The sequence below is a fragment of the Astatotilapia calliptera genome, chromosome 22 (genome assembly GCF_900246225.1).
Source record: "Astatotilapia calliptera chromosome 22, fAstCal1.2, whole genome shotgun sequence".
Taxonomy (NCBI): Eukaryota; Metazoa; Chordata; class Actinopteri; order Cichliformes; family Cichlidae; genus Astatotilapia; species Astatotilapia calliptera.
In genome coordinates, this window is record NC_039322.1 from 19,155,063 (window position 1) to 19,167,259 (window position 12,197).

General features: G+C 40.0%; 1 protein-coding gene across 1 annotated transcript; it reads left to right on the forward strand.

Annotated features, from left to right (window-relative positions):
- Positions 1-373: 373 nt before the first annotated feature.
- hepacam2 (HEPACAM family member 2) lies at positions 374-10,223 on the forward strand. The gene is made up of 9 exons (XM_026157026.1): positions 374-604; positions 3,506-3,865; positions 3,968-4,255; positions 5,426-5,725; positions 7,258-7,383; positions 7,812-7,833; positions 7,928-7,962; positions 8,356-8,429; positions 8,525-10,223. Exons 1-9 carry the CDS (start codon positions 538-540, stop codon positions 8,633-8,635), a joined length of 1,383 nt encoding a protein of 460 aa, XP_026012811.1. The 5' UTR covers positions 374-537; the 3' UTR covers positions 8,636-10,223.
- The last annotated feature ends 1,974 nt before the right edge of the window (positions 10,224-12,197 follow it).

Consider the following 12,197-nt stretch of genomic DNA (forward strand, 5'->3'; position numbering starts at 1 on the left):
CTCGCTTTGTCTTCTTCTTCTTCTGTTATTTCTAGAATTACAAAATCATTCCACACAGAGTGGCGTTTGCTGACTGTTATGTCAGCCGAAAGCGCATTAAGCCAACAAAACTGCTGTTAGCAGGTAAAGGCTTTATTTCACAGCCCGGGGGTCTGAAGCAGCAGACAGCTGGTCTAATGTAAAGACACAGTTTCCATTCTGCTCTTTCACAGTTTTATGTCTCATCTTCCCTTTGATATAGTGCAAATCCTCAACCTGAGGGCAGCTCAGTGTGTGTGTGTATGTGAGAACACACTGTGTTGTCTCTCAGCCATGTGGACCTCTTCGTACTCTTGGGTTCACATGGGAGGGGCCTAGAGCTGCATGCAGGAAAGCCAGCTCCTCTTATTTCCCTGGCAAATGTCACCACAACCAGTCACATTTCTCTCCTCCTCCACCACCACCACCTCTTCTCTTCCACACCTCTCCTCTTCCTCCATCCCTCAGTCCTTGCACTGCCTGTCAGAATTCCCACATATCCCCAGAGGATAAGATGCCATGGAGGCCACAGGAAGAACTGTGCTGTGTGCCTGCTCTGCCTTCTGCCTTCTGTTCATCCTAACAGGTGAGTGCGGGTTTGTGTTGAGTTGTCACGACAGGACGTTGTGCTCGAGCTGTCAGTGTTGTGTTGGTGTAGTGATGGCTGCTGCTGTGGTTACTGTGTTTGCTTGGTTGGTAGAAACTGAAGGGCGAGCTGAGGAAGTTTTCATGGTGTACAGTAACAAAAATGTTCACTCACATCGTTGATGTAGTTTGTTTGAGAAACACATTTTCAACATATGTAAACCTTAAAATATGGATCTTTATAGGCACAAGAACTCCATTTAACAACACCCAGAGTGGGGTTTGTGTTTTTCTTTTTAAAAAAAAAAGCAAAACTTGGCATTAATATCTTGTAATAATTTGGGAAACTGGTTGACAAGCTTTTTAAACTGAACAAAATTGAGCTCCCGACGGTGTGTTTAAAATCTCAGAGCTGTAAAGTTTTCCACGTAGTCCGTCCTGGTTCCTTTTGCATGTCCTTTCCATACTCGTTGCTGCATGACTCTACAGAATTAGCTTTTCTGTTCTGTTGTTGGCCGTGAGTAGACATAAAAACAGGGTCATTTGGAAAGAAGAAATGACCTAGGCCACAGCAGTGTGACTATGAGATAACAAACGTGTAATAGTGCGTGTCGTGTGACCTGATAAAGCCAACAGCAAAATCCCCCAAGTTTGGCTTCCCGTCTACTTTGATGTTTGTATCAACAGCCATCCTTGAGAAGCCCCGTTCGTCTTATCTGAAAAAGGACAGAAGATGGTGGCGTTTGGATACGTGCGGTGAGGTGACTCTATTTAGTATCCAAACAACTTGGATGTGTGTGAGGGTGATAAGAGGCAGGTGCTTTTGGGTCTCCACACGAAAGTGTATGTGTGTACGTGGGGGGTAAGGCCACCAAACGAAGCTTCCCTCTCACCTCAGAGTGTTTGTAATCATTGTGTCTGTAATCACCACCACAATATCCATGTTGTTTGGGGACAACAGTGAGGGAGCGGGCTCGGCACACTCCTCCTCGTTCTGCCTTTTCACCGGATCTCGGCTGGTGTAAACACAGACACACTCCTGCTACTGACACACAGACACACTCACACACACACACACACACACACACACACACACACACACACACACACACACACACACCGAAACTGGCCTGCGGTCCATTAAGAATGGGACGTGTCACCGTGGTGTTTGTGCTGCATGCATTATTTAGGACATAACAGCAGACAGTAGATCTATTGTGATGTTCAACATGAGCAAAACATGACAGCTCAGAGGAACAGCAAGGGACATGAGGGAAAATATGGTTTTACAGGAAAAACAAAAGTTTCTCGAGTTTTCGCCCCATTTTTCCTATCGTGATTGCGCAGTATGATGTGTAACACAAACATAATTAAGTCTTGATGAATTCAAAGTTTACATTTTTTGATCTACAGCCTATAAAAACTGTTATTCACGACCGATCTTCAAGACATTTCTTCTGTGCCGAAAAAAGAGAAGATGCACAAACAGAAGCGAGACAAAGACACTCGAGCACAGAAAGAGGAAGTTGAAAGAGATAACTATGAACAAAAACTGTGAAGTTTTCGTGAGTTTGTTTCACAGCAGCACTGCCTACTCACATGCTGCTGCTTAACTCAGCCTGGCATCCAAATGGACTCAATCATTTCACCTCATGTAAAATGTCAAGTGAACACAGGTCGCAGCACAGATGTAATTCAGTGCATTTTGGAAAGATGTGGTCATTTAAAAATGTAAATTAATGACATCATTCATTCATCAGGCTGAGTAAAACCACTCGACCTTCCGGCTGAAGTGGCAGCATGCGCTGGAAAACACTGATAGCTCTATCGGCTGTTTGTGTTTTTCAAGGTTGTCTGTAACAAACTGCCCCGGCAACCTGCCGCAGCTTTAACAGACCACAAGATGCAATAGATCAGCAGTTGTAGTTACTTCACACAGCTCAAGTGTTTGTTTCGCAACGAGTTGCTATAAAAGAGACAGAGCCTGATCCTTGTCTGGCAACAATGTCACTCCGTAGGGAGTTAGGTCAATATTAACACACAGCAGTTTCAGGACCTGGAAACTTTGAAGACTAGGATGCAGGACTGACTTTATCTTTAAAGTGAAATCTCCTCGATATATTGCATCTATAGCATTACATAATTACAAAAAACAACTTTTTCTTTCAATTTTCTCCAGTTTTTACATTTGAATCCTCCAACAACCCACAAAATGACAATTCTGAAATAAAGCAGTGTCAAATGATAATATCAGATTGTTACCAAGTGCCAGTAATCACTAATGCATGTCATATTTTTCAATTTTGAATGAAAGTATTTTTATCAATGTTAGTGCTCTATCACATGACATGCACAACAGGGTGATAGTGTCAACTTTAAAGTGGGGTACACAGAAAAGCCTATTGTATCATCAGACAGTGCATCTTTTGTAGCATCTCATATATCAGTGTCATATATTGATAACCACAGGCAAAAATATGATTTCTTGTCAAACAAAACAGACGATTGTTGCCCAATTTTGCGGTCTCTCTGAGCTCAGTTTGGTTCAGTTTGATCTTTGTCAGTTCCTAATTCAGCTGGCATGTTTCCATGGGGAAAAAAAACCTTTATCAATCCCATCTCCAATTCTTTGACTCCACTACTGTAGAGTAGTGGAATTGAACTCAGGACCTTCTTGCTGTGCGGCAACAGTGCTAAACACTGTGCCACCGTGCTGCCCACCCCATAAGCCTATTGTAGTTTTAATTGTAGACATTAGCTTGCTGGAGTCATCGTGTATACAAAGAGTTTCTCTGTATGAAACATGATGTGTCACATGGACAATCTAACATGTTACCTTTCACTGGTTGTGCAGTAATTGAGTTTTCCTTCATTCCTTCTCCCACCACCTGCATCAACTCAGAGGTCAGCTCCGAACTGATTCACATTGATCCGTCGGTGAGGCATGTCACTGAAGGGGACTCTGTGTTCCTGTCTGTGAAAACCAACTTTTCACCGGACAAAGCAGAATTTCAGGGAACTTGGTGTCACACCGGGATGAGCAGCACCAAGCCCAGGATTTTGGTGACATTCACCAAAAAAAATACAATCTTAAGCATGAAGCACCGTGACCACCTCGTCTTCAACAACTCCACCTTTTCTTTGGAAATCAAGAACTTAAACAGAAAAGATGAAGGAGATTATCACTTGAGCATCAACATAAAGCATGATAACAAACCAGGAGACATTGAAGAGGAGAAAACCATTCGTGTAACCGTAGATGGTGAGTTGCATGTTTCTCAGACCTTATCTTTCCCATAATTTAATTTTATTAATTAGCCATTGCTCAGATATTAATTGTTTCTTGCCTTCCACCCCTGACTAGTTCCCGTGTCCAAACCAGCCATTGAGAAGAGCCCTTCCTATGCAGTCATTGAGGACAAAGCAAACGTCACCTTGACTTGTTCTGTTGAGAATGGAACAAGAGTTATGTTTAAGTGGTTCAGGGATAATGTTGCATTGGGTCCCAGTGACAGATACCATTACTCCCAAGATAACTCCACACTGTTAATCAGCCCTGTGAGAAAAGAGGACAAGGGAAGTTATCACTGTGTGGCCAGCAACCCGGTCACCCGGGGCCAACACAGCAGGGCTGCGGAACTCAACGTCTACTGTGAGTAGCTGTAGCTTATTCTTCGGTTTCTGAACCCTGTAATGACTGTGTTCACGTCTGAGAGCTGCTTTATAAAGGTTTTTATTTTATAAAAACAATTAAAAATCTAAAATGTCACATATGTGTTCCTGTACTCATCCTAAACCTTGTTGTTTTCTCTTCTCCAGAATAGCTGGAAATGTTGGGTCATGTGTAAATTTTAGTGAGATCAGCCTACTTACTATCAGCTTAAAAAAAAACAAAAAAACAACATGTGCCTGTTATGGGATGGTATTTGCATGGGAGCAGACTTATCTTACAGAGCTCCTCTGTTCTACTATAAACGGCGTAGATGCACTGATAGACTTTATTGGATGTGCCAGTATGAGGCTGAACTGAGAACGTACTGCATGCGTAATTTTTCCTGGGTATTCGTTTTAATGCATTTAAATATTTACAAAACAGACGACTTTGTATTGAAGCGTGACAAAAGAAAGGCGTCGTAGGTTTTGTCTACAGCTTCCTGCACTTTTTTACCTCCACCTCTTTAGTCTTGTGTGTTGTTCTCATCTTGGCGGTGACATCATTTTTGTTTGCATAGGCAGATCGTGTTTGTGTTTCAACCTGCAGGAAGCACTCTTGGTTTCTTTCAGTTTTACTGTATTGAGTTTCTAGTAAAGCCGGTCTCCTTCTAATGTTTGCTTTCACTGGAAAATGCAATAAAAAACCAGCTGATAGTGAACTGGGCTGTTTGCTACTAATAGCTAATTGCTACTACAGTAATTCTCGTTTAACAGATAATTTTCTTATTTAACAGTTAGGTTTTATCTAAAATGTATATTAATATGTTTGTGAATAATATGCTTGACTGTGTTGGAAAAAGACAATTCTTATTTTAAGTTAGAGTAGTGCGCTTTCTCGACAGCCCACGTTCGGTGCTGTGCTAGTCCACCCCCGCCTCACCTAGGTCTCAGTGTTCTCCACTGGCACTGTCAACACACCCACCCGTATTTATCCCACTACTCCGTGTACAGACCTGTGACCCTGTATTTAGAAACTCACTTTTCTTACCCTGCTTTCCTCTGCTACCCAATCATGCCTTAGAGCTGGATGGTTCATGAAAATTACCCACAAAGCAACATCTCACCAGCAAACTGTCATGTTTTTCTCACTCTCCACCGGCCCACACAGATGGCCCTTACAACCTTGAGGTGAACTCTGTCCAGGGCCTGCGCACAGGGGAGGTGTTCACCATCAACCCTGGGGAGCTGGTCTTCTTTGAATGCCAGGCTGACTCCAACCCACCTAACAACTATGTGTGGATCTCCAAGACCCGCAATGCAACTCAGATTGTCACAGAGGGCCCTCGGCTAGAGGTGCGCTCCTACAGACTGGCCCAGGCTGAAGAGTACCTTTGCCGTGCCTTCAACAACGTGACGCAAAAGCAGGACGAAGCCCAGTTTACTCTGGTGGTGGCCAGCTTGGGAACAGGTGGGTAGAGGGTGGAACATGGCAAAAGGGAGGAGAGCGTGGGTAGGTTTTGGGAATCCTCTAAGATAAACACTCTGCAAACAGTGTGTCACGCCAAACGCAGAAGAGCTGGGTGAGCGTTTCGAGATAATCCTTGCCAATGATAAGCACTGACCACCTTTTGGGAACAGTTTGGGAGAGAAAATACTATAACTGGAGCATTACACTGCGTAAAAGCTGACAAGTCAGACCAGGTTATGGCTATAATGAAATATACAGTACATTATTATAAAACTAAGGTTATATCTGTGTTGCTAGGCTCCAGTACCTGCAGCATGTATTTAAGTTCAGTGGCTGGGAAAGTAAACACTGGATAACAGCTGTTATGTTTGTTGACAAGGTTTTATAGCATATGGAGTTTCTGTGTGCTGAATGCAACATTAATATGTTGCCTGGGTGATACTGAGAAAAGGACATTTATGATTACTGCTGATACTGGCTGATTTAACACGTTGTTTAAGGAGACAACAGATGCCCTTTTTTTATTGACATCGAAATCTTTTAAATCTTTTCTGATGATTACAGTTTTAAATTCAAGCATTTTACAGACATGTTAGCCACTGTGGAAGGCTATACTATCTACTGTCTGTAAAAGAGGATGATTTATTTATGTATTTATTTTGGCACCTGACCTGATCATATTTAGATAAATTGTGGATAAGAGAGTGTAGTTCCATATTTTCAGCTAATGCTTGCTAGCTTGGTTAGTTAGCATTGTACCTTGGTTTGGTTAGATACCTGCTAATTAATGGTAACACATAAATAAAATTGGTTTCATTTCTCAAGAAAAATAAAAAACAAAACAGACCACAGCTTAAACACATTGCAACAAACAATAGTTTCCAGGAAACTGTTATAAATGTCAAGTTCAGTAACTTCATTTAGCTAAAGTGCTACCTAAAAGACAGCTAGCTAGATACCGTTAGCCTTTATCTTAACTCACTGGCTACTAAAAAAACCATCATACATAAAATTTAACACATTTTAAACTGAAAAGTAAATTTCACTAAAGCCTTTGTTTGCTTGTTTTTGTAGCCGACTTCAATATCCCTGAGATATCTCACTGCAAGACACAAAAGCACGATTTCAATAACACATCTCAGATTTCTATGTGATAAACAGATGCTGCTTCAGTAAATGAAAGAAAATGTTACAAAAAACTTTCTTTTAGCTCATTGGCCAGAATTTCCTGTATTCATAAAATATACATAGTAAATAGTGAAAAAAATAACATGAAAATTGCAATTTAATTGTTTATCTGTTAGTTAATTACTTTGTTGAAGTATAAAGGGCCACTGCACAGGAATCTTAAATTTGGGAAAACTATGAAAATAAAGTTTACGTTTTCCAAAGCTGTCCAGTGGGCCAGGTTGGGGGCTGTTTTTTGCCCCCCGGCACCAAGACCAACTTGTTAACTCTGTCATTCCTACAAAACTGGATTACTTTCAAATGTGTGTTCATGTATCATTCATGTGACTGTTGTTCATTAACAGGGAAAGAGAAGCACACCCAAGAGGGTAACTCTGTATCACCGCTGGCAGTCATTACTGTCTGCTCTTTTTTTGTCATTGGCCTTATGCTGCTGTTCTTCCTCAGGAGAACCTGTCATCCAAAGAGAGGTTAGATACTGTTTTCTTCTGTTGCTTTGGGAAGCACTTTTTTTACAGAACCATATTTGTTTTTAATCCCTGTGAGTTCAATTTTTCTTTCCCCCTGGTTTCCAAGCTCTTGAATGTGGAATTTAATAAACCTTTTCCACAGCAGTCATTTTGACTTGAAATGTAATTAGAAATGGTATTAATTAATGTCATTAGTAACACGTGTGTTTGCCTACTTTTTCATGTGGAAAAAACAAAAACAAACAAAAAAAAGAAAATGTTACTGGGAAAATGTAAATGACTTGCAAATGTTAGATTAAAGGAAACAAGGGCAAAGTAACTTCTTTATTTGAGGAAGTGAAGGTCACATTTGTTATGCTGTCGCTTGCATGCGTGACTTTATATTTTTCTCTCTTTCTCATTCCCGTTCCCCTCTCTTTTATCACCAGTGCTTATGAGCATTTACAACAAGTAAGAACCTTTATTATGAAATTATTTCAAAAATCTACCATTGTGTCTTTTCCCCACATAAGCTTCAATTAACATTTTTATTTTTTCTGAGCAGACCGTTTTCAGAGCAGAAACGACCACATCGTTCAGGTAAACGTCTTTTTTGTTCACAGATTATTCATTTTTCCCTCTTACTGTCAAAAACATTAATTATTAGTGATCCCCGCATAATAACTCTCATATTTATTTATACACATGCATTATATCATATTTAACAAGGAACTGGATTGGAAATAGTAGATGAACAGGGCATTTACTGGACAAATCAGCTTCAAAAAAGCAAGTTTGAAAGCTAAACAACTTAACTGACCTTAACTCAAACAAGATAAGGAGAATTTAACTCAGATTAGAGCAGTTTTATTTTTTTAGATTTATGACATCATATAATTTACCATGCCATTATAAAGTCTGACAGGCTTTAGACATTAACAGCTGTACTGTAGCAAATGTTTTGCTCTGATTTATCAAAATGTGTATCAACAGGTCACGAGGATGCAACCGAGGACTTTGGCATCTACGAGTTCGTCTCCATACCTGGGAAGACGGAATCTACACAGGTATTTTCACAACCAACGAAGCAGCAACACTAATTTTGTCCAAAATCCTTTGTTTTTATAATGCTTTTAATTTGCACGTACGACTAATCCACCAGGCATCGTGCAGATCTTTGGCTCGTCTCGAATCGATTCAAGATATGCATACTACTATCTACGATGTGATCAGACACGTTCCTGAAACTCCGAGTCACAGTTTGCTGAAGTAAAGTCTGGCTGGAGAGCGGAGATGGAACTTTAAATGGTTTAACTTGAAGACTTCATGTTGTAGCTTTATTCTCTTAAGTCTCTGTTATCAAAGCCTGAAGCACTGGTTTTGGTGGCCTGGTTTTTTGCACAAGGGATGAAGGAGACTTGTGGGATTACACAACCTGATAGTGCACTGCTGTTGACGAGAGTTTTGGACGGATGTTAAGTGTATTTTGCTGACATTGGTGTGAAATGAAAATGTATGTTCAGCTCATTTTTATTTTTTCTGTGAAAGCATAACTGAAGTTAAAAACCTTTTGTTTTCTGTTTTAAGGTGAAGATTATATAAAACTAAGCAAATTAGAAGTATTCAGTTTTACCTTATTTTGAAGATTTTCTGATGCATCCAAGGTGCCGAAATTGCCACATTCCTTGATTTATTATTTAAAATGTAGATGAAAAAAAACCCATGAATATTATCATTTTAATTTAGCGTTCCCTGCTGACAGAGTATATTTTGTGAGAAGTGTTATAATTAATGCAGTACGAAATATATATTCAGGTTAACTGTAAATATTGTACATGGATTATCCAGCAGATTCTTTATACATATTATTCTATTCCTATGTTTCACTCTAATCTATTTATTCCTATTAAAACTTTCAGCCCTGCTTCCCCAAATGTAGCATTTTCTCTCTTCTCATAATGGACACAATGAAATGCTCAATGAAAAGACAATGATAAGGAATTCGTAATTCATTATTGTACAGTTTGCATTCACATGTTTGTTTTGTACTTTATTAAAAATATAACTGTTTACTACTCTGGTCAATTGGAGTATGCGCTGTTTGCTGACATCAAACAAGGACAATGTACTCTAATCTGCGAATTCTGCAATTATGTCCGTATTTTTGCTTTAGTTTGCCTTTTTTTTTGTAAAAAGGCAAAAGCAGTAATGGCTTGAAATGAACATTTGTTCTTTCACACTTCCTGGAAAAAAAGAATAGCTGAAGCCAGCAAAGCTGTCAGTTGTTCTGTTGCTTCACAGTCCGTCTTTGTCTGATGTCTTGGCTGTAATCTCTCTCCCCGCAAGAGTTGTGCTTGCAGTCCCAACACTGCTGCAGAGCGCTAGCTTCTTTCAGCCTCGCTGTATTGGTATGCTGTGTACCTGATAGAGATAGGCAGCGACAGACGGATGGTTCAGCATGTGGCGTAGTGCCCTCCACCTGCTCCCGCTGACACCTTGTCACGAGTAGATAGAAACGAGTGTGCGCTTGCTCCTGTTTGTGTGCGCGCGCATACATATATGTGTTGTGGACAGAAGAAGAAATACAGAAATACAAATAAAGGGGCAAGCGTGGAGAGAAAGTCAGAAGTAGAGTGATTCATTTAGAAAGCGGAGGCCAAATTTTTATATGCAGCTCATTAGAAATGCTCCAAGTTTGCCAACCTTGGAGAGTGAATCACGTAAAGGAACTATTATGCAGCTTATTATCACCACACTGTTGTATACTCATTATGTGGTACCATGCTGAGTGCATCTTTTCAGTGTGTGAAATGCTATAGCACAAAATTCTGGCTACTATAGTAAATTATTATCAAACTGTAGTTGTTTCTTTTTTATCCCATGAACATTAAGTCTAGAACTCCTGCTGAATTCTAAGGTGTGACATATCACGACGCTCTCCTGCATAACAACAAGTTGTTTATTAAATCTTGGTCTAATTTTAGCTGTTGAACTGACCAGCCGAGTGTGCTGTGTCTTTGTGGTGGCATCTCCGGGTAGGGGTTGCCATCTGTTCCGTCTCAGTGTATACTTAAAGGGAGGCTCCACACTGTGGATGACTGCCTGACAAACAACAGTGGAGTAAATTCACCTAAGGAGAGCGACCTCACCTTCATTTGACTGGGAAATAGCCTGAGGCATCATTAACCAGGAACTAGAGCTCACAGTGCCTGCTGTGTGCAGCACGCTGCCTCCTTTTAACCAAGCACAGCCCGACATAAAACCTAAGGGGGCAATTACAAAGCAAGCTGAATAGGTCTGTGTGTGCTGTTTTGGGAATGATTTGGAACAGTTTACAATGCAGAGCCTGGCATAACTGCTTGCTTGGCAGAGATGGACCTGCGTGGCACTGAATCTGTGGTGACAGCGGGCAAATTCTTGGTCATGAAAGGAAATTTGCTGCACTAAGGAAAGCCTGCTTTATTGTGTTAACCTGTATGTATATAATGTGTATAAGATAAGATAAGATAAGATAAGATAGAACTTTATTAATCCCTCGGGTGGGTTCCTCTGGGAAATTCGACTTCCAAAAAAAGCACAGCAACGACCAAAGTTACAGTTACAGAACTGTTATATATATATATATATACACACACACACACACACACACACACACACACACACACACACACACACACATATATAAATACAGAGACAAATATAAATAAAATATACAAAGGGGATAAATAGAATAAATAGGAATAAAAAAATAAAAATACAAGTGAATTGCACATTTCAAGTATTGAGTCTATTGCACTGTTGACTATTTACAAAAAGTATTGCACAAGGTATTGTACAGTGAGGTGCAGAGGCACTACAGCTTACAGATATACAGACAGTGGCTGTAGAATTAAAAGGAAATTCTACTTTTTTCTTAGGAATAAAACAAACCCTGGAGCTGTTCGGAAACCGGCCCATGTGTTGTACTGATAATAACTTCAACATTATCACACACCTTATATTTTATTCATTAATTGTTTTAATTGAATCATTAGCATAGAAACATGTGTATAGGTTGATATGTAAGGCGTGCACATTAGTGTGTAAAAGTCTTGATCCACCCAGTCCTTTTGAGCAATAGTTCTTCAGGCTTTCTGGGGGTCTTTCAAAGGATTTCTTTCGACATTGGCTGCTTTTTCACTCATTTGCCGTGTCGTCCTTCAACCATTTGTTTGCTTGTTAGGCCACTTAACACTGACCTATGATTAATTTATGATTCAGACATATTAAACTCAATAGATGAACCAGTGTTGTGTCTGCACATAGCACACAGCTTAGCTTAGAACAAGTCCTTAATTTTATCTTTAGGCACTTTGTTACTAGCAGACTAGGCTAAAAACATCATTTGCTCCCATTTCTTTTATTGAGTCCATTCAAAATGTCAAAGACAACACAGCTGACAGACATAAAGTAGTATTTTTGCACCAACAAGGTGATTCCCAAAGAGCTGTCAGATGAAAATTCGGCACATCTTGATGATCTGCAATGAGAAAACTGAACAAGTGGAGGAAGTGGAAGGCCTAAAAATTGTTTACAGCAGATGAACATTTGAAAATCATGTCAATAAAATAATTAAAAATAAAATCAGCAAAGACCTGACACAGGACCTGACAGTTGCTCTCTGGCTCTCAGAGATGGTCTCAGTGGAAGGGTGATCGTCAAGAAGCCATTCTTGAGGAAGTGCAACAAAGAGAAATGACTGAGGAATGCCAAATTACACAAGACCTGGACTGGAAATCAGTGGCAACAGGTTTTTATGGAGTGATGAATCCAAATCTGATCTTTATTCATATTGT

Bases quoted from the DNA above. Each gene is read 5' to 3' on its own strand.
- hepacam2 (XM_026157026.1), top strand. From the start codon at position 538: ATGGAGGCCACAGGAAGAACTGTGCTGTGTGCCTGCTCTGCCTTCTGC. The intron at 7,834-7,927 runs GTAAGAACCTTT...TTTTCTGAGCAG, and splicing joins CTTATGAGCATTTACAACAA to ACCGTTTTCAGAGCAGAAAC. The intron at 8,430-8,524 runs GTATTTTCACAA...CTAATCCACCAG, and splicing joins GGAAGACGGAATCTACACAG to GCATCGTGCAGATCTTTGGC.